At 41.1% G+C, this 21858-nt stretch overlaps 1 protein-coding gene across 1 annotated transcript; it reads right to left on the reverse strand.

Moving 5' to 3' along the window:
• Positions 1-86: 86 nt before the first annotated feature.
• LOC135518062 (interleukin-31 receptor subunit alpha-like) lies at positions 87-21650 on the reverse strand. Its single transcript, XM_064942910.1, has 16 exons — positions 21530-21650; positions 15155-15208; positions 14596-14652; positions 14362-14479; positions 14052-14203; positions 12272-12417; positions 11827-11968; positions 11592-11674; positions 10247-10451; positions 9827-10006; positions 9539-9670; positions 6167-6328; positions 3236-3379; positions 3032-3125; positions 2826-2907; positions 87-2715 (listed from the first exon to the last, which is right to left on the reverse strand). Exons 1-16 carry the CDS (start codon positions 21567-21569, stop codon positions 2134-2136), a joined length of 2373 nt encoding a protein of 790 aa, XP_064798982.1. The 5' UTR covers positions 21570-21650; the 3' UTR covers positions 87-2133.
• Positions 21651-21858: the final 208 nt, after the last annotated feature.

Here is a 21858-nt window from a genome sequence, read left to right on the forward strand (position 1 = left end):
AGAAAATGTTGCTAATTTATAATTTAAAGTGAAATCACTTTTACGTAAGTATTTAGACCCTTTATGCAGTACTTTGTTGAAGCACCTTTGGCAGTGATTACAGCCTCGAGTCTTCTTGGGTATGACGTCCCCCAAGCGTGGCACACCTGTATTGGTGCGTTTCTCCCATTCTTCTCTGCAGATCCTCTCAAGCTATGTCAGGTTGGATGGGGAGCGTTGCTGCACAGCTATTTTCAGGTCTCTCCAGAGATATTCGATCAGGTTCGGGCTCTGGCTAGACCTCTCAGGGACATTCAGAGACTTGTCCCTCCTGTGTTGTCTTGGCTGTGTGCTTAGGGTCATTGTCCTGTTGGAAGGTGAACCTTTGCACCAGTCTGAGGTCTTAACTTGCTCCACAGCACTTTTCATCAAGGATCGCTCTGTTCAGCTTTGCCTCGATCCTGACTAGTCTCGCTGCCTCTGAAAAACATCCACACAGTATGATGCTGCCACCACCATGCTTCATCGTAGGGATGGTGTTAGTTTTCCTCCAGATGTGAAGCTTGGCATTCAGGCCAAAGAGTTCAATCCTGGTTTCATCAGACTAGAGAATCTTGATTCTCATGGTCTTGAGTCCTTTAGGTGCCTTTTGGCAAACTCCAAGTGGGCTGTCGGACCTTTTACTGAGGAGTAGGTTCCGTCTGGCCACTCTACCATAAAGGCCTGATTGGTGGAGTGCTGCAGAGATGTTCGTCTTTGTGGAAGGTTCTCCTATCTCCACAGAGGAACTGTGGAGCTCTGTCAGAGTGACCATCGGGTTCTTAGTCACCTCCTTGACCAAGGCCTTTCTCCCCTGATTGCTCAGTTTGGCTGGGCGGCCAGGTCCAAACTTCTACCATTTTAAGAATGATGGAGGCCAGCCACTGTTCTTGGGGACCTTCAATGCGGCAAAAAAATGTTGGTGCCTTTCCCCAGATCTGTGCCTCGTCTTAGTCCTGTCTCGGAGCTCTACGGACAATTCCTTCGACCTTATGGCTTGGTCTTTCCTATGACATGCACTATCAACTGTGGGACTTTTCTATATAGACAGGTTTGACTTTCCAAATCATGTCCAACTCGTTGAATTTATCATGGGTGGACTCCAACTTGTAGAAACATCTGAAGGATGATCAAGGCAAACAGGATGCATCTGAGCTCAATTTTGAGTCTCGTAACAAAGGGTCTGAATACTTATGTCAATTTGAAAACATTTCTAAAAACCTGTTCGTTTTGTCATTTTGGGGTATTGTGTGTAGATTGCTGAGGAATTGTTTTATTTAATCAATTTTAGAATAAGTCTGTAATGTAACAAAATGTGAAGAAAGTCAAGAGGACTGAATACTTTCTGGAGGCATTGTGTGTTTTATATATCACACACAAACATATACACACACACACACACACACACACACTGTAGAGAACATGTGTACAAAAAGGTGTTGGCTCACTCTTATGTACTTGTTAAAGATGTTGGCAACTAATGTGTGAAAATTATGAAAGAGGATATCGCAAACAATGCTTCAATGTTTTCTCTCTATTTTGTATGTTCGTCCTGAAACTGTACCTTTTGACAAGTACCTGCTATATTTCAGACTATCCTAAACAAAAGAAATCCAATAAAGAGACTTTGCGTCAAATAAGTCTCAACTCTACTTGTAAAGCCATGTGATGGTATTTGTTTAATCCATTACCAAATCCATATGAAACATGGGGTAAAAGCCTGCTATAGATTATATTGATGTCTTTGTTAGTGAACCTGTCCAACATCAAAAATATGGACCGTCTGTCAGTTTACATAAACTGAGAATAAAATTGTCTCTGATTCATGATTTTATTAAAAACCACAACACCAAAAACGATTGGGAAATTTCTGCTCCTCAAAGAATCCCTCAATACACGTATTGATAGGATAACAGCTTTAAGTTCCTGTATGTCATTGAAAGGTTTCTCATTCCAGAGTTATGACGATCCAATAATGTCCAGAACTATAAGTAGGCTAGTCAACAGGGTGACACTGATGGCAGCAGCTGTTTTTTTTTACATAGATGAAAGGCCAGAGAATTGTTCCACAGCATCTGTGAGAAAGGCAGATTCTAGAATCTACAGTAAACATTCTCAAATAACTGTGTAATACACCTCAGTTGGACTTGTGCTGCCTTGGGACAGGTGAAGGACAGTGTCATAGAGGGACTGGTGTATGTAATCTGACTCTGGTCTGGTCAGGGGTGAGTCTGTATACTCTGACTGGCCATGGGGTTCCAATGTTATAGTGGCTGGAACACATTGTGTCATAGCCTGTTGGAAGAGTTCCATGGTCGTGTAATCACTCATAAAGGACAACTGCTGGCACTGGTGGGCCACCGCACTAATGGGGACAGGGTCTGTCTGTCTTGTGTCTGTGGTAGATTTAATGGTGTCAGAAGTGGAATCTTGAGCGCTACTGTCTGTGGCTGTGTTTCTTCGGCACAAGCCCACGTTGATTTGAGGGTCTACTTTAGTGGGCTCGGCAGAGTCTGCGGTTGTCTTTGAAGGCCCTTGATTCTCCTTGTTTTCTGTGTTGAGGTGTAGACCTGAGTCGGTGTTGCTATGGAGGTTGCTAACGGGAGACGTTTCTTCTCTACTGTCAACAATGTGCAGACTGTTGGCGTCCCCCTCCTCTTCCTCTAACTTCTCTCTGTTGATGGGCTCCAGGAGTTCCTATGAGAATCAATCAATCTTTATTGTTCCAGAGGGAAAAATCTAACAGCAACATGGCATGATCTTAGACATAAATGCAATAAATCTGTCATGCATCACAATTTTCTTACCAGCTCACAGACCCCATCTATTTTCTGGATGGCATTGCTGCTACCAGGATTAGGGATACTTGGCCAAAGTAGTCTCTTTGCTCTGAATGTATAACAAATGACCATGTAATATTTGAAAGTTTACATTACTTGAATTCACTGGGCAACATTTAATAGAACAACACTAACAAGAATACACCTTTGACTTAAAAACATGACGACCGTACCTTTTTAACAACAAAGAGCCGAGATTAACCACAAGTAAGAGTAAAGTTGCTCCAATAACGACCCCTGCTATCATACCACCAATAGACAGGGATACTGGGGAGGGAAAGCAGGCAGCACAGGTCCTTTAAATTAATACAAAATGGCATTCCAAATGTGGGATATCAGAGATTACAATACAACCATTGAAAGATCAACACGCAAACCTGTTGACTTGGTTTTGAAGTATACAGCTGAGCTTCTCACTCCCATTCCTGCAGCAGTGAAGGCAGACAGCTGGACTTGGTACACAGTATTGCTTTGTAGGTCCACCAACTCGTAGCTGGTTGAACCAGCATCCACAGTGACGTCTGTTACAGCAAGAACAATAGTCAAAGTCACTGAAGCATCCGAATAAATAGTAGTAAGACCACAATAATAATTTTAAGGAAGTTGAGGCTTGAGCCTTTTGGGAACTAGACATGGTAGTAAAAATATCTGATAGTGTGCAGGAAGTTAAAAACTTCTTGCGTCGAGCAATCCCGGGATACTATTTATAGCCTCAAGCTCATTAGCAACGTTAACTATTCATGAAAATCGCAAATGAAATGAAATAAATATATTTGCTCTCAAGCTTAGACTTTTAACAACACTCATCTCAGATTTTCAAAATGTTTTTCAACCATAGCTAAACAAGCATTTGTGTAAGAGTGTTGATAGCTAGCATAGCTATAAGCCTAGAATTCAGCCAGCAACATTTTCACAAAAACAAGGAAACCATTCAAATAAAATCATTTACCTTTGAAGAACTTCAGATGTTTTCAATGAGGAGACTCTCAGTTAGATAGCAAATGTTCAGTTTTTCAAAAAATATTATTTGTGTAGGACAAATCGCTCCATTTTGTTCACGTTTGGCTATGAAAAAAACCTGTATCCAGTTATAGCCTCAAGCTCATTAGCATAACGTAACGTTAACTATTTATGAAAATCACAAATGAAGTGAAATAAATATGCTATCTCTCAAGCTTAGCCTCTTCTTAACAACACTGTCATCTCAGATTTTCAAAATATGCTTTTGAACCATAGCAAAACAAGCATTTGTGTAAGAGTATTGATAGCTAGCGTAGCATTTAGCGTAGCATTTAGCGGGCAACATTTGCACAAAAACCAGAAAAGGATTCATATAAAATCATTTACCTTTGAAGAACTTCAGATGTTTTCAATGAGGAGACTCTCAGTTACATAGCAAATGTTCAGTTTTTCCTGAAAGATTCTTTGTGTAGGAGAAAGCGCTCCGTTTTGTACATCACGTTTGGGTACCCAAAAAAAACGAAAATTCAGTCATCAAAACGGCGAACTTTTTTCCAAATTAACTCCATAATATCGACTGAAACACGGCAAACGCTGTTTAGAATCAATCCTCAAGGTGTTTTTCACATATCTCTTCATTGATATATCGTTCGTGGATGTCTACTTTCTCCTCTGAATTCCTTGGAAAAAGACTTGCAGCTGAAGATGATGCACCAATTTCGACGTAGGACACCTGGCAAATGTAGTCTCTTATGGTCAATCTTCCAATGATATGCCTACAAATACGTCACAATGCTGCAGACACCTTGGGGAAACGATAGATTGGGCAGGCTCATTCCTTGCGCATTCACAGCCATATAAGGAGACAATGAAAAACAAAGCCTCAAAAATCCTGCTCATTTCCTGTTTGAAGTTTCATCTTCGTTTCGCCTGTAGCATCAGTTCTGGGGCACTCACAGACAATATCTTTGCAGTTTTGGAAACGTCAGAGTGTTTTCTTTCCGAAGCTGTCAATTATATGCATAGTCAAGCATCTTTTTGTGACAAAATATTGCGCTTAAAACGGGCACGTTTTTTATCCAATAATGAAATAGCGCCCCCATAGATGTAAGAGGAATCATTCTTAAATGGAATAAGTTTGTAACCACCAAGACTCTTCCTAGAGCTGGCCATGCAGCCAAACTGAGCAATCAGGGGAGAAGGGCCTTGGTTAGGGAGGTGACCAAGAACCTGATGGTCACCCTGACAGAGCTCCAGAGTTTCTCTGTGGAGACAGGAGAACCTTCCAGGAGGACAACCATCTCTGCAGCACTCCACCAATCAGGCCATTATGGTAGAGTGACCAGACGGAAGCCATTTTTCAGTAAAATACACGACAGCCCACTTGGAGTTTGCCAAAAGGCACCTAAAGGACTCTCAAGACCATGAGAAACAAGATTCTCTGGTCTGATGAAACCAAGATTGAACTCTTTGGCCTGAATGCCAAGCTTAACGTCTGGGGAAAACCAGGCATCGCTGATCACCTGGCCGATACCATCCCTACAGTGAAGCATTGTGGAGGCAGCAGCATGCTGTGGGGATGTTTTTCAACGGCAGGGACTGGGAGACTAGTCAGGATCGAGGGAAAGATGAATGGAGCAAAGTACAGAACGATCCTTGATGAAAACCTGCTCCAGATCGCTCTAGACCTCAGACTGTGGGTCTAGGTTCCAGTTCACCTTCCAACAGGACAACGACTCTAAGCACACAGACAAGACAACGCAGGAGTGGCTTTGGGTCAAGTCTCAATGTCCTTGAGTGGCACCAGCCAGAGCCCGTACTTGAACCTGATCGAACATCTCTTGAGAGACTTGAAAATAGCTGTGCAGTGACACTCCCGATCCTACCTGACAGATTTTGAGAGGATCTGCAGAGAAGAATGGGAGAAACTCCCCAATACAGGTGTGCCAAGCTTGTGGCGTCATACCCAAGAAGACTCGAGGCTGTAATCGCTGTCAAAGGTGCTTCAACAAAGTACTGAGTAAAGGGTCTGAATACTTATGTAAAATGTAATTTCGTTTTTATTTTTACATTCGCTAAAGTTTCTAAGCCTGTTTTTGCTTCGTCATTTTGGGGTATTGTGTGTGGATTTAATAAATTATTTTATTTAATCCATTTTAGAAAGAAGACTCTAACGTAACAAAATGTGGAAAAAGTGAAGGTGTCTGAATACTTTCCGAATGCGGATATTAGCCAAACTATAAAACAGTCTACACACTGCACTTTACTTTGCTCTAATTCTGTGAATACTCACTCACTGCAAGTCTCAATTGCCACCTTTTTGTGAACATCAAATTAATCAATCTTACTTTTTTCAACGTCTATCCTGTCATCCGGGCTCTTTGTGTAGTGGAGGATGTAGCCCAGCAGGAAACCTCTGGTGTCCTTCACGGGGACTGATGTCCACTCCAGCACCATGGAGCTCTGGGTAACATTACTGCTGCTGATGTTCCCTGGGGCACTAATTGGGGCTGAGAGGAAAATACACTGAATATAATCACAATGCATTTATGAATAATTGATGTATGGGTGGTTGGTTGATTGGGACATGCAGGTACTCTATGTACACTGTAACAAGCTAGTAAGTACATTAAGTAGTTCCCTATGTCTTTGCTTATGATATGTGTTTGTGTGATGATCAGATGTTGATTTGATGTCCCTAAATCTGAGGGTGGTTTAAACCTTCGGATTTGTACAACTCGCCACCCTAGGATTTACTTGGGACATATAGTTAAATGCACTAAAGAGGAACAATGGGTACATATTGAAGATGTGCATGCTCACCACCAGAATCTTTTCATGTGTCTGTTTTCAAAAGATGGAGCTAAGAACATTATCTTCGTAGTTAAGAACACTATAACTCCATGGGAAAAAATGTAACGGATTCTACAAAAAACAATATTACTTCCTAAAAAAAAAACTTATGGAACAACCCTTGGATAGCTTTTCAGAATTCACAGATAAGGTGGAAAACTAAAAGGCATAGAAACCGTAAATGACGTTGTAATAGGAACCGTCACCCCAGTCTGAGGTCCTGAGTGCTCTGGAGCAGGTTTTCATCAAGGATCTCTCTGTACTTTGCTCTGTTCATCTTTGCCTCAATCCTGACCAGTCTCCCAGTCCCTGCCGCTGGAAAACATCCCCACAGCATGATGCTGCCTCCACCATGCTTCACCGTAGGGATGGTGCCAGGTTTCCTACAGATATAATGCTTTGCATTCAGGCCAAAGAGTTAAATCTTGGTTTCATCAGACCAGAGAATCTTGTTTCTCATGGTCTTTGGGTCCCTTTTGGCGAACTCCAAGTGGGCTGTGATGTGCTTTCTACTGAGGAGTAGCTTCTGTCTGGCCACTCTACCATAAAGGCCTGATTGGTGGAGTGCTGCAGAGATGGTTGTCCTTCTGGAGGGTATCCCTTCTCCACAGAAGAACTCTAGAGCTCTTTCAGAGTGACCATCAGGTTCTTGGTCACCTCCTTGACCGAGGCCCCTTCTCCCCTGATTGCTCAGTTTGGCCAGGCGGCCAGCTTTTGGAAGAGTCTTGGTGATTCCTAACTTCTTCCATTTAAGAATGATGGAGGCCACTGTCTTCTTGGGGACATTCAATGCTTTAAAAAATGTGTTGGCACCCTTCCACAGAGCTGTGCCTCGACACAATCCTGTCTCAGAGCTCAATAGGCAATTCCGTTGACCTCATGGCTTGGTTTATGCTCTGACATGCACTGTCAACTGTGAGACCTTATATAGACAGGCATGTGCCTTTCCAAATCATGTCCAATCAATTGAATTTACCACTGGTGAACTCCACTCAAGTTGCAGAAACATCTCAAGGATGATCAATGGAAACAGGATCCACCTGAGCTCAATTTCGAATTTCATAGCAAAGGGCCTAAATACTTACAGTACCGGTCAACATTTTGGACACACATACTCATTCAAGGGTTTTTATTTATTTGTACTATTTTCTACGTCGTTGAATAATAGTGAAGATGTCAAAAGTATGAATTAGCACATATGGAATCATTTAGTTACCAAAAAAGTGTTAAAATGAAAATAGATGAGATTCTTCAAAGTAGCCACCCTTAGCCTTGATGACAGCTTTGCACACTCTTGGCATTCTCTCAGCCTGCTTCATTAGGTAGTCACCTGGAATGCATTTCAATTAACAGGTGTGCTTTGTTAAAAGTTAGTTTATGGAATTTCTTTCCTTAATGAGTTTGAGCCAATTAGTTGTGTTGTGACAAGGTAGGGGTGGTATACCGAAAATAGGAAAATTTGGTAAAAGACCAAGTCCCTATTATGACAAGAACAGCTCAAATAAGCAAAGAGAAACAACAGTCCATCATTACTTTCAGGACCGCCACATGAAAGGAAGACCCAGAGTTACCTCTGCTGCAGAGGATAAATTCATCAGAGTTAACTGCTCCTCAGATTGCAGCCCAAATAAATGATTCACAAAGGTCAAGTAACATACATCTCAACATCAAGTGTGCAGAGTAGACTGCGTGAATCAGGCCTTCATGGGCGATTTGCTGCAAAGAAACCACTACTAATGGACACCAAAAATAAGAAGAGACTTGCTTCAACCAAGAAACACAAGCAATGGACATTAGACCAGTGGAAATCTATCTTTTGGTCTGATGAGTGAAAATTTGAGATTTTTGGTTCCAATCCCCATGTCTTTGTGAGACGCAGAGTAGGTGAACGGATGACCTCCGCATGTGTAATTCCCACCCTGATGCATGGAGGAGGTGTGGGGGTGCTTTGCTGGTGACACTGTCAGTGATTTATTTACAATTCAAGGAAACTTAACCAGCATGGCTACCACAGAATTTTGCAGCGATACGTCATCCCATCTGGTTTGCGCTTAGTGTGACTAGCATTTTACAACGGGACTAATCAAATTTTATTTGTCACATCACATGCACCAAATACATATGTAGACCTTACCGTGTGTAGACCTTACTTACAAGCCCTTAACTAGCAGTTAAGTGCTTAATGACTCAAAACACACATCCCAGGTTGTGTAAGGGCTATTTTACCGAGGAGGAGAGTGATGGAGTGCGGCATCAGATGACCTGACTTCCATAATCACCCGATCTCAACCCAATTGAGATGGTTTGGGATGAGTTAGCCCGCAGATTGAAGGAAAAGCAGCCCACATGTGCTCAGCATATGTGGGAACTCCTTCAAGACTGTTGGAAAAGCATTCCAGGTGAAGCTGGTTGAGAGAGTGCCAATAGTGTGCAGAGCCGTCATCAAGGCAAAGGGTGACTACTTTGAAGAATCTCAAATAACATTTTGATTTAACACTTTTAGTTACTACATAATTCCATGTGTTATTTCATAGTTGATGTCTTCACTATTATTACACAATGTAGAAAATAGTAAAAAAAATAAAAAATATAACCCTTGAATGAGAAGGTGTGTCCAAACGTTTGACTGGTATTGTATGTAAATAAGGTATTTATGTTTTTGAAATGTTTTATACATTTGCAAAGAAATCTAAAAACTTGTTTTTTGCTTTGTCATTGTGGAGTATTGTGTGTCGATTTGCTGAGAAAAAAATGGTATTTAATCCATTTTAAAGTAAGGCTGTAACCTAACAAATTGTGAAAAAAATCAAGGGGTCTGAATACTTCCTGAAGGCACTGTACATTTAAAATATGTATTTCAGACTCACATCCTTCAGTGAAGTAGGACTGGATGCTCCCGTAGGTGCTCTCGCTGTTGTTGATGAACTTCAGGTTGCAGGGCTCTTTGTCTGGCCTCGTGTGCAGAGTAAAGGTATACCTCTTATACAGCTCCAATGGCTCTTTAGTTCATACAACAACAAGAGTGGTTTTAAATGGGGAAACGTCTTTCATCAAGGCAAACTGAAAGTACTGGTCATAATAATATGATGTATCAATCCAAATATGTGAATCCTCTGTTGTTCTCATCTCACAAAAGAGTGATGTATGTACCTTACCGCGCAATGGTATGACTTCATAATTGTTCTCATCCTCATAGAAGGACTTGTGAGCAGCTTTGATTCCTCTCGTCCACCACTCCACTGAGAAGCAGGAGTAGGTTTTGATCAGGTCATCCACCCAGAAGACAGTGAAGGACGTGTTGCCATTGAATGTCAGATTCAGCTTCCCATATAAGTCTGTAGAGAGAAACCAAACAACACTTCATAGTCCTTTCTCCTGCATCTGAGAGATGTCAGACATCCATTTCAACAGACTGATACCATGCTGTTACACAGGAGAGCAACTAGTAAAGCATTTCTAATACAACAACATAACTTACTCATAATACTGCTCAAGCAAAATAGTGAATACATTCTGACGGCCAGAGTCTGATTCCTATATTGGAGGATAACATAACAGTTGATAGGTGTTTCTACCTTTGTCGTCCAGTGGCCATATAGTGCTCTGTGCTGCAGGTGAGGTCCCAGCCCCGTTGAGAGCTGTGATTTTGAGGTAGTAGGCTGAGTGAGACAGGGTCACTATGAGTAGGTGCCTGCTGGTGTTGAAGGTCTCAATAGGGTCCTCTCCTGAGGCTTTCCCCACGGAAACACTGTAGCCCTCCGCTAACTCACTGGCTGCAAACTACAGGACAATGGTAGGATCAAACTTTATACAATACGTATTACAGCAACACCAGGATGTGCCTCAATTCGTTGGGGCATGAACTCTACAAGGTGTCAAGTGTGCCACAGAGATGCTGGCCCATGTTGACTCCAATGCTTCCCACAGTTGTCAAGTTTGCTGGAAGTCCTTTGGGCGGTGGACCATTTTTGATATACACAGGGAACGTATGTAGGTGCGCCTGACACCACTACCATACCCTGTTTGAAAGGCACTTCTATTCTTGTCTTGCCCATTCATCTTCCGAATGGCACACATACTGTACACAATCCATGTCTCAATTGTCTCAAAGCTTAAAAATCCTTCTTTAACCTGTCCCCGTCATCTACACTGATTTGAAGTGGACTTAACAAGTGACATCAATAAGGGATCATAGCTTTCATCTGGATTCACCTGGTCAGGCTGTCATGGAAAGAGTGGGTGTTCTTTTTCATTTTTATACCACTTTTTCTCCCTCATTTTGTGGTATCCAATTGGTAGTTACAGTCTTGTCTCATCGCTGCAAAACCCATACGGAGTCGCGAGAGATGAAGGTCGAGAGCCGTGCATCCTCCGAAACACGACCCAGCCAAGCCACACTGCTTCTTGACACAATGCCCGCTTAACCTGGAAGCCAGCCACATCAATGTGTCGGAGGAAATGCCGTACACCTGGCAACCGTGTCAACGTGCATGCGCCCAGCCCATCACAGGGTTCACTAAAGCGCGATGGGACAAGGACATCTCAGCCTGCCAAAGCCTCCCCTAACCCGGACGACGCTGGGCCAATTGTGCCCCGCCTCATGGGTCTCCTGGTCGCGGCCGGCTGCGGCAGAGCCTGGACTCAAACCAGGATCTGTAGTGGCACAGCTAGCATTGCCTTAGACCACTGCACCACTCGGGAGGCCCAGAGCGGGTGTTCTTAATGTTTTGTATGCTCAGTTTATAGTGGAGTGCGATAAAATATTCACTTTGATAAATGTATACCTACATCAGTTTACTCAAACATACTATTTTCACATTCTATTAAAAATGTTCACTTTGTCACAAACTTACTGTTTTCACATTTGTATTTGAAATGTTCATATTGTAAGGTTAAGTTACTCATGGGGAAATTAATTACCTTCCATTTTATGATCACTAATCTCCTCCCTTTGGTTTGTGGACTATCTTTTACCATCTCAATGACAGGCGTATCAGTAAGTTCTTAGAAAACAGAAGAAAATAAATGGACACATATTTAGCTTATTTCATGTTATAAATCAGTAGAGTGGACAATTGATTAAGCCTATTTTGGTAAGACCATTGAACAGATTTCTGGATCCCAGATTTTAGTTTTAGGTAAAAGGTCAACTCACCGGGTGGGACTGTGAAAACCTTGCTCCAGGGGCACTGGGTACATTTGTTGTTGGCCACACACTCTATCTGCACCTCATAGGACAGTGAGGAGTTAAGATTACCCACAGTGCACCTATTTCTATCCTTGGATTGCACTGGTGGCTATAGAGAACATAAATGAGAGGTTAGATCTGTATAACTTATTTCTCTAAGGATTCTGCATTGGTCTTTTCCAGTCTTGGACTACTAGGGCTGGTTTTCCTGACACAGATTAAGCCTAACCTTAGACTAAAAAGTACTTTCAATGGAGCTTCTCCATTGACTAACCTTAATCTGTGTCCGGAACTAGTGTCCGGGAAACCGGCCCCAAGAGTTTCACTATTTATGCCAGCTTGTTTTAGTTCTATAATCTAGCTCTATATGAGCTGTAGGCAGTACATTTCATATCTGACTTTTGAATCCCACCTCTTTCCATTGCGGGCTGTTCAGCTCCTTGTATCTCACAGAGTAAAGAGGGATATATTTGGTCTCCTCCTTCCTCCAGGAGGCCTGGATATCCAGCTGTCTTGAATGTCGATTCAAGTGTACATTAGATGGGGGGCCGCATCGTACTGCAATTTTTAAGATAGGCTATGTGATTAATTATCATTGTAATACCGTTATACTAAACTCAGCAAAAAAAGAAACTGTCTTTCAAAGATAATTTGTAAAAAATCCAAATAACTTCACAGATCTTCGTGGTAAAAGGTTTTAACACTGCTTCCCATGCTTGTTCAATGAACCATAAACAATTAATGAACATGCACCTGTGGAATGGACACTAACAGCTTACAGACGGTAGGCAATTAAGGTCACAGTTACTAAAACGTAGGACACTAAAGAGGCCTTTATACTGACTCTGAAAAACACCAAAAGAAAGATGCCGAGGGTCCCTGCTCTTCTGCGTGAACGTGCCCTAGGCATGCTGCAAGGAGGCATGAGGACTGCAGATGTGGCCAGGGCAATAAGTTCCAATGTCTGTGAGACACCTAAGACAGTGCTACAGGGAGACAGGAATGACGGCTGATTGTCCTCGCAGTGGCAGACCACGTGTAACACGTGTAACTGCACAGGATCGGTACATCCGAACATCACACCTGTGGGACAGGTACAGGATGGCATCAACAACTGCCCGAGTTACACCAGGAATGCACAATTCCTCCATCAGTGCTCAGACTGTCTGCAATAGACTGAGATAGGCTGGACTGAGGGCTTGAAGGCAGGTCCTCACCAGACATCACCAGCAACAACGTTGCCTATGGGCACAAACCCACCATCGCTGGACTAGACAGGATTGGCAAAAAGTGCTCTTCACTGACGAGTCGCGGTTTTGTCTCACCAGGGGTGATGGTCGGATTTGCATTTATCGTCTAAGGAATGAGCATTACACCGAGGACTGTACTCTGGAGCGAGACCGATTTGGAGATGGAGGGTCCGTCATGGTCTGGGGCGGTGTGTCACAGCATCATTGGACTGAGCTTGTCATTGCAGGCAATCTCAGCGCTATGCGTTACAGGGAAGACATCCTTCTCCCTCATGTGGTACCCTTCCTACGCTCATCCTGACATGACCCTCCAGCATGACAATGCCACCAGCCAGACTGCTCGTTCTGTGCGTGATTTCCTGCAAGACAGGAATGTCAGTGTTCTGCCATGGCCAGCGAGGAGCCCGGATCTCAATTCCATTGAGCACATCTGGGACGTGTTGGATCGGAGGGTGAGGGCTAGGGTCACTTCCCCCAGAAATGTCTGGGAACTTGCAGGTGCCTTGGAGGAAGAGTGGGATAACATCTCACAGCAAGAACTGGTGCAGTTAATGAGGAGGAGATGCACTGCCGTACTTTATGCAGCTGGTGGCCACACCAGATACCGACTGTGACTTTTGATTTTGACCCCTCCTTTGTTCAGGGACACATTATTCCATTTCTGTTAGTCACATGTCTGTGGATATTGTTCAGTTTATGTCTCAGTTTTTGAATCTTGTTTTGTTCATACAAATATTTACACATGTTAAGTTTGCTGAAAATAAACGCAGTTGACAGCGAGCGGACGTTTGTTTTTTTGCTGAGTTTAGATGTTGTATGTAACAATATAGAGGAAGGACTGGTCATATCACATATTCTGGTTGCTGTAAACCCATAGGCTGCACTACTATCACATAATGGAAGGGAAGTGATGCATGCTGGAGGTAATTAATATAAACATACCCAATTGTTGAGGTGAACCTCTGAAAACAGTCTCTGTGCAGCTCTTCAAATCACTCTTGTCAAATACATGAGCTGTCATGTTCAACATTTTGGACAGACGAATAGTCTGAGACGTCTCCAATATGTTTGCATACATTTTGCTGTATGTTTTCCTGTGAAGAATATCAAATTGAATATTATTTAGTAGTTAATTCATTTGATTTAAAAAAAGATCTCTCGTCTTCAGTCTACAGAGCACCCTAAATGCAAACAATCAAATTATATAACCTCAGAGATACATTAAATTAGCCTTGTGTTCTACACTACTTACTGTTCTATACAGAGTGTGTATCTTTGTGTTTGGTTTTTTATAGGTGTCCACACACATTTCCAGCCGATCCTACTAAAGCTCAGATGTTGACCAAAACAATCTAATTTACTGACTCCCTCTGAAAGGAAAGGTTCAAAAGAGCAAATGGATTATATTTTATTATAATAACATTTCATCAACCTCATCAACTGCAACTGAACCACAACTTGGTTTTTGGAATAGTTGTGCCATTACCTTGGGATGTGACACAGTGTCTATAACATGAAGAGATGTTCTTGCACCCACAGGTCACTGAAATGTACACTATTGTCAATACATCATGTATCCTAACATAATAAACATTTCATGATGTTACAACAGAAATACTTTGTAAAATAAATCTCACATACTGAATGTGAAAATGTAAATGACAAACTTTTAAATGGTTTATTATGTTGTGCAGAGTGGTGCTATAACTACGTGGCACAGAAGGAAATGGTCTAATTGTTACAGCAATACCATATAAATTGTGTAGTGCTGTTACTGTAGCCATATCCTCTGGGTGCCAACTCTGATGCCTAAAATAAGATCAGCTTTGTTGCATAACACATGCAAGGGGGTGATGGGTCAATTAAAACATGTCTTACTTTTGCCGCCATCAAAAAAGACCACTGGACATACAGTATATATTACATGTAATAGCAGATGTTTTCCTATTACCAAACCCTAATTGGTTGAGAACTTTTGTAGGAAGCGAGCACTGCAATTCTGTTGTTTTAAACTGTTTTGTCTGGAAAGGATAGTTGAAACGTACCTGGAGAAACTTGGAGAAGGGAAGAGAGTGGGATAAAATATCCAAAGAGAACACCTAAACAAAGAGAGACAGCACCAGGGCTCAACATTAATGCTTGTCCGGGACAGGTAAAAAAAGAATGTTGGACAAGAAGAATATAAATGTAAATTGTCTGAATGGACAAGTTAAATAAAGCACGCAAAAAAGTGCACTCTTCTCCCAGTCTCTGCACTTCGTAGTTGAATGTTGGTGAGGTGTAGCCTACAATGCTCCAAGGGTTAGTGCTGTCCGGGATCCTTGGGACATCCCTACCCCAAACCCTACCCCTACTCCTTTCCCTAACCCAGTGGCGTACCGCAGTTTCGCAGGACCACCAACAAACCATCATTTTTTGGGATGGGGTAACGGACAGTATTTTGCATTTTTAAGGATAATTTCTTGCAATTCAACACATATTGCCATGGGGCAGAGAGAAACATTTGCCATTTTTGAGCTAATCTCATGCTATTCTACACATTTTGCCATGCAGGTGAGAATTTCAAAAAGATTTACAGCTAATTTGTTGTAATTGTAAAAAATCAAATCAATAGAGTAGCTTTTGGAGCTGACTGCCCGGGGACTGGGAGCACATAGTGTATGGTATGCTACAATGATAAGGCCTATAAGTTTGATTGTCTTTTGGGAGTGGGGAGGCCTCCTGGAGTTAGGTCCTCCTGGGCCCCAGCTGTGCTAGTCCAGCCCTGCTTATTTCAATGTATTTTCTTTACTGATAGCCTATTGGAGGAGAGATTTTGCTTGCTGAATGTAAAATAGGCTACATACGTGGAAAGGAGGAGACCATATTTTCCTAAAGTAGGCATATCTTGACAAATTACAACATATGTACCTTTCTGGACATTCTAAATTGTCGAGAATAGACCCAAACTGTTCCAAATAGTTGCACGATCAAGTCTAGGCTGTATGCTGTTATTTTGACATGAAACAAAACAGGATGTTTGAGTGGTTATTCAAATTAATCTACATCACTGCAGTTTACAGAAAATAATTGTGAACTCATTTGATAACAAAAATACATTCCTCATTGCACTGTTGTTGTTATGTTCTTGTCTAAAAATGTAGGCCTAGCCCCAATCAATAGTGGAGCTTTGTGTACCCGGGTACCACAGAGCGCATCCTGGAGGAACACACAGATCTGCTATTTTTTTCTTGCATTTGGACAGGTAAATATTTAGCCTATAGCCCTAATATTTAGTTAATGAATGGCCTAATATCTAGCTAATATTTACTTTATATCTCCCAGCTGTTCACATGCAAAATAGGCAATTGGCTACGCAAGCCTCTCCTCAATAGGCCATTCCTCTTCTTGCAAAATACCAGGAATAGCTAAAGAACATTTCAGTTTATGTGACAAAACAAGCAATATACAATGAGTGTACAAAACATTAGGAACACTTTCCTAATATTTAGTTGGACCCCCTTTTGCCCTCAATTTGTCGGGCATGGACTCTACAAGGTGTCAAAAGCATTCCACAGGGATGCTGGCCAATGTTCAAAGCTTAAAAATCCTTCTTTAACCTGTCTCCTGCCCTTCATCTACACTGATTGAAGTGTATTTGCTAAGTGCCATCAATAAGGGATCATAACTTTCACCTGGATTTACCTGGTCAATCTATGTCAGTGGTTCTCAACCCCAGTCCTCCAGTACCTCCAACAGAACACATTTTTGTTGTAGTCCTGGACAAACATTCCTCATTCACTCATTGAGGGCCTGATGATTAGTTGACAAGTTGAATCAGCTTGTCCGGGGCTACAATACAAAATATGTACTGTTAGGGGTACTCTAGGACCGGAGTTGGGAACCACTGGTCTATGTCATGGAAAGTGTTTCTAATGTTTTATACACTGTGTATACTAGAGAATCATTGCACCATAATTGCTGTGAAATATCTTTTAAATAACCAAAAATATTCTATTTTCAGCATTTGAATCTGGTATACAAAACCGAAAGTAAGACAAAAAACTAAACTTAAGAATGGGAAGCATAGAAATAGCACATATCATAACAGATCTACCACTTATTCAACTTGCTATAACTCACATACTGTATCTATGTATATTTGGTTGGGTCGTCCAAAAAGTTACATATTGCAGCTTTAACTGTCGGGGAAAGTTGAGGAAAGAAAATGTGTTGGTGGGATAATTTTTGTCCAGTTATGATAACATTGTTGCACTGCAAATGGGCCTAGTTGCATAGCACAGACAGAAATGAGCACAGTGAAAAAGAAGACACAAAGGAATCAACAACCATTAGAAAAACGAAAATAATTTGCAAACCTCTTGAGCAATGAGTATACGATGTGCAGGCTAAACTGCATTTGTTGTTGAATTACGACATGTAAATAGTTCCTATATTATGTTGCATTTTGGGGCGGCAGGGTAGCCTAGTGGTTAGAGTGTTGGACAAGTAACCGGAAGGTTGCAAGTTCAAACCCCCAAGCTGACAAGGTACTAATCTGTTGTTCTGCCCCTGAACAGGCAGTTAACCCGGAAGGTTGCAAGTTCAAACCCCCAAGCTGACAAGGTACTAATCTGTTGTTCTGCCCCTGAACAGGCAGTTAACCCACTGTTCCTAGGCCATCACTGTAAATAAGAATTTGTTCTTAACTTACTTGCCTAGTAAAATTAAAATAAAATAAATAAAAAATTAGGCCTACATGTACATTGAAGTATTATTTGCAGCTGTCACAATGAATACACCCTGAAAGATCTTGTGTTACCACCCAGGTAGCCTAGTGGTTAGAGCATTGGGCCAGTAACAGAGGTTGCTGGATCAAATCCCCGAGCTGACAAGGTACAAATCTGTCCTTCTGCCCCTGAGCAAGGCAGTTAACCCACTGTTTCCTGGGTGCCGAAGACATGAGTGTTGATTAAGGCAGCCCCTCTTTGATTCAGAGGGGTTGGGTTAAATGCGGAGGACACATTTCAGTTGAGAACATTCAGTTGGACAACTGACTATTTCCCTATTAATAGGCAGGATGCAGTACATTTCAGTCACTTGGCAGAGGCTATTATCCAGAGTGCCTTACTTTTGTACTTTTGCATACTGGTCTCCCGTGGGAATCTAACCCACAACGTTGCAAACACCATGCGTTACCAACTGAAACCACACGGGACCGTTGATCAGGTGATTGACAGGTGTTGGATTGTAGGATGATAAATTATCAACTGTACTCTAGTGTAGATGCTCACCAACACGTTATAGTCATGTGGCGGCAGGTAGTCTAGTGGTTAGAGCGTTGGACTAATAACCGAAAGGTTGCAAGATTGAATCCCTGAGCTGACAAGGTAAAAATCTGTCCTTTCCCCCTGAACAAGGCAATTAACCCATTGTTCCTAGGCTGTCATTGAAAATAAGAATCTGTTCTTAACTGCCTTGCCTAGTTAAATAAAATGTAGCCTACAGTTTATCGTTATTGGTGTTAGCTTGGATGGGTGCTGTGGATCTCCACTATCGTCTGGGCTTGATCATGTGCCAAGTCTGTAATACACCCGTGTCACCCGGCGACTGGTTCAGACATAAAACATTCTCCATTCAGGCTGCAAAGGTTTCAAATTTGCCCTTAACTAAATTTAATGCTGAGAAGCCGGAAATAAACTGGAAAAATATTTTCCACCGGCTGCCTAGGAATATGTCCTGGATGTTGTGTCTGTCAAAAGTTGGTAGCGCACCATTAAATTCTTTAACTAAATAATACATATTGCAATTCCAACCATAAAACGTTGATCCATATGTTGTCATGGAAAATATTTGTTATTTCCAACAACCAATGAGCTCCACCGTAAATCCAGCTTGACTTTAACATTGCTGAAAGGCCAGTCTCTTCAGCAATGACAAGGAGTGGCAAGGAGTGGAATTCTAAATGTATGAAATGTTCCACGGGTGTAAAGTGCTTCAGTAAAATTACTTTAAAGTACTAATTAAGTCATTTTTGGGGGTATCTGTACTTTACTTGACAATTTTTTTAACAACTTTTTTTTAACGACTTTTACTTCAATACATTCCAAAATAAAATTACTCCATACATTTTCCCCGACACCCAAAATTACTATATCATTTTGAATTCTTAGCAGGACAGTTAAATGGTACAATTCACACACTTCTCTAGAGAACATCCCTAGTCATCCCTACTGCCTCTGATCTGGCGGACTCACTAAACACACATGTTTCGTTTGTAAATTATGTCTGAGTGTTAGAGTATGCCCCTGGCTATCCGTTAAAAAAAATGTGACCTCTGGTTTGCTTAATATAAGGAATTAATTTTGATACTTAAGTATATTTACGCAATGATATTTACTTTTGATACTTAAGTATATCCAAAACCAAATACTTTTAGACTTTTACTCAAGTAGTATTTTACTGGGTGTCTTTCATTTTTACTTGAGTCATTTCCTATTAAGGTATCTTTACTTTCACTCAAGTATGACAATTGGATACTTTTTCCACCACTGAAATGTTCAAGTGATTATCTCTAACGACCAACAAGAATTTATGTTTGAAATGTGTGCCTTTTTTATGCAATGTGTATTTCAAAAAATATTGTCAAGTCATGAATTGTATTTGTCTAAACAGCCGACTGTTGCCATGGTTACTCCATGATATCAGTCTGAAAGAAGTCACTGTAAAAAAGAGGCAATAGTCTCCAAAAGCCAGAATGTTGAATAACATTACATTTAAAAGTACTTTACCAGTTGTCCATGCTGTTGGTCCTTTTGGAAGTGGAGAGAAAATGTCCACAGGAAAGTATTATTAGCCCGACTTTTTGGGGTACCGGAAAGTGTTTGTCACATGTGAATTGAGTAAAAATAAAAACCGGAAATACAAAAGAATATACAGACCAGCATACTGAAGGTCGAGTTAAAAACGCTTCCCTGTAGATATTTTTTTATCTGATGACCTCCAACATAGGGACAAAATCGGTGCGTACAGGTAAAGTAAGGTGAAATGAAGTTTGTTCAACATTCTGACAGTACAAATGACCTAGCTAAAACTACAACAACCTCATTGGCATACAGTAAATTGGAGAATGGAGGATGGGATACACCATGCGATAGATTGGTGTCGGAGACTGTTCAGGAATGCTGAGCTACATGTTAGAAACAAGTGTGTAGAACTTTATGAATTATTGAAAGATTATATTAAACCTAAAACAAACAACCAAAAAAGCAATATGATATGATGCAAAACAACTTGACTGTATCTCATAAACGAGAAAGTTATTTATTTTAAGCTAAAAAAAAGAAAGTAAAGAGAGTGAAATGTTAGCTAAAGAGGCTGGCACTCAGACTATTACAGCACCACATTTACATGACAAAATAAGGTTACTCCAAATTCCATGATCGTCACAGCCCTACTGAAACATGAATATGTTAGTCTTACTATGTTATAGATAAACATGTCTTTGTAAGGTAGCTACCTTGCTTTGAAGTAGCCCACTTGAGCCATTTAATCCCTGAATTCATTGAATGAGCTAAAGTTACACCCAGTAGCTCTCCAGATGGAGGTTTGTGTTTATGTGTTTAAACAGTTGCCTAACAGTGCAGTTATTTAACTTTGTGGAGGCACAATGGCAGGAGATAGTACATTGGATCAGCAGCCTTCCAGTGTCAATACCACATAATGCTTCATTTTTCAAAGACACCGCCAATTATTTATCAGGGAAATGTGGTTCAAAGTCATGGAAAAGTCATGAATTACATCTGTCAAAATGTGTTTGAACACTGAGAAAACCAACTATCTTGTAAAAATGTGTCAGGTAAAAAGCCTTTTTATGTCTTAAAGAGGCGGTGTTGTATTTTGAGACAGGCTTGAATATACAAAGAAGCCAATATGCATAGAGGCCTGCATTTTTGTCTGAGACTCTGTATGGTAATAACAATGATAGTAATTCATTTTATTTTGTAAAGTGGTACATACAACAACATTTTCAGTCACCTTTTTTGGCCCATGGTGTTACAGACTTTTAAAAAATATATCAATTTACAAGACACTGAGCTTTTGGAAAAGTAAAAAAAACAATTCTTCTTAACTTTCGAAAAAGTTAATGTCAAGCCCTGCCAACAGTTAGCCAAAACACACAATTGAAGATCATCATCATTTCTGGAACAAGTGACTACTTAAAATGTTATACAGTATACTCAGTATAGTATAGTATGAGAAAACAGTTTAAATTTCCTAGCTAAAACTACAACAATCTCATTGGCATACAGTAAATTGGAGAATGGACAATGGGATACACCATGCGATAGATGTATTCTTCAGAATGATTGGTGTTGGAGATTTTTTAAATTTGTAATCTGTAACATTTTCAAACATAAAATAGTGAGAAAAGTACTTACCAAAGATTAAATAGGGCAGAGGTTTATGGAGACAATGCATTGTTGCCACAGCATCCAATTCATAGTTATGTTTTATCCCTCGCCTGGTTTGCTGTCTGACAGCCAGGAAAATCTGTGGGAGTTTTAAAGTGACTTCATGAAAAACAATGTGGAACAGTAGCTTACCATTTTTCATGTGCGTTCACCACCCACACACACACACACACACACACACACACACACACACACACACACACACACACACACACACACACACACACACACACACACACACACACACACACACACACACACACACACACACACACACACACACACACACACACACA

The sequence above is a fragment of the Oncorhynchus masou genome, chromosome 28 (assembly GCF_036934945.1).
Source record: "Oncorhynchus masou masou isolate Uvic2021 chromosome 28, UVic_Omas_1.1, whole genome shotgun sequence".
In the NCBI taxonomy this organism is placed as follows: domain Eukaryota; kingdom Metazoa; phylum Chordata; class Actinopteri; order Salmoniformes; family Salmonidae; genus Oncorhynchus; species Oncorhynchus masou.

Coding starts and splice junctions, on each gene's coding strand:
- LOC135518062 (XM_064942910.1), bottom strand. CDS start 21,569: ATGCATTGTCTCCATAAACCTCTGCCCTATTTAATCTTTG. Junction 12,418..14,051: donor AGGTTCACCTCAACAATTGG/GTATGTTTATAT, acceptor TAAAAATTGCAG/TACGATGCGGCCCCCCATCT. Junction 10,007..10,246: donor ATGGCCACTGGACGACAAAG/GTAGAAACACCT, acceptor TTCTCTCTACAG/ACTTATATGGGAAGCTGAAT.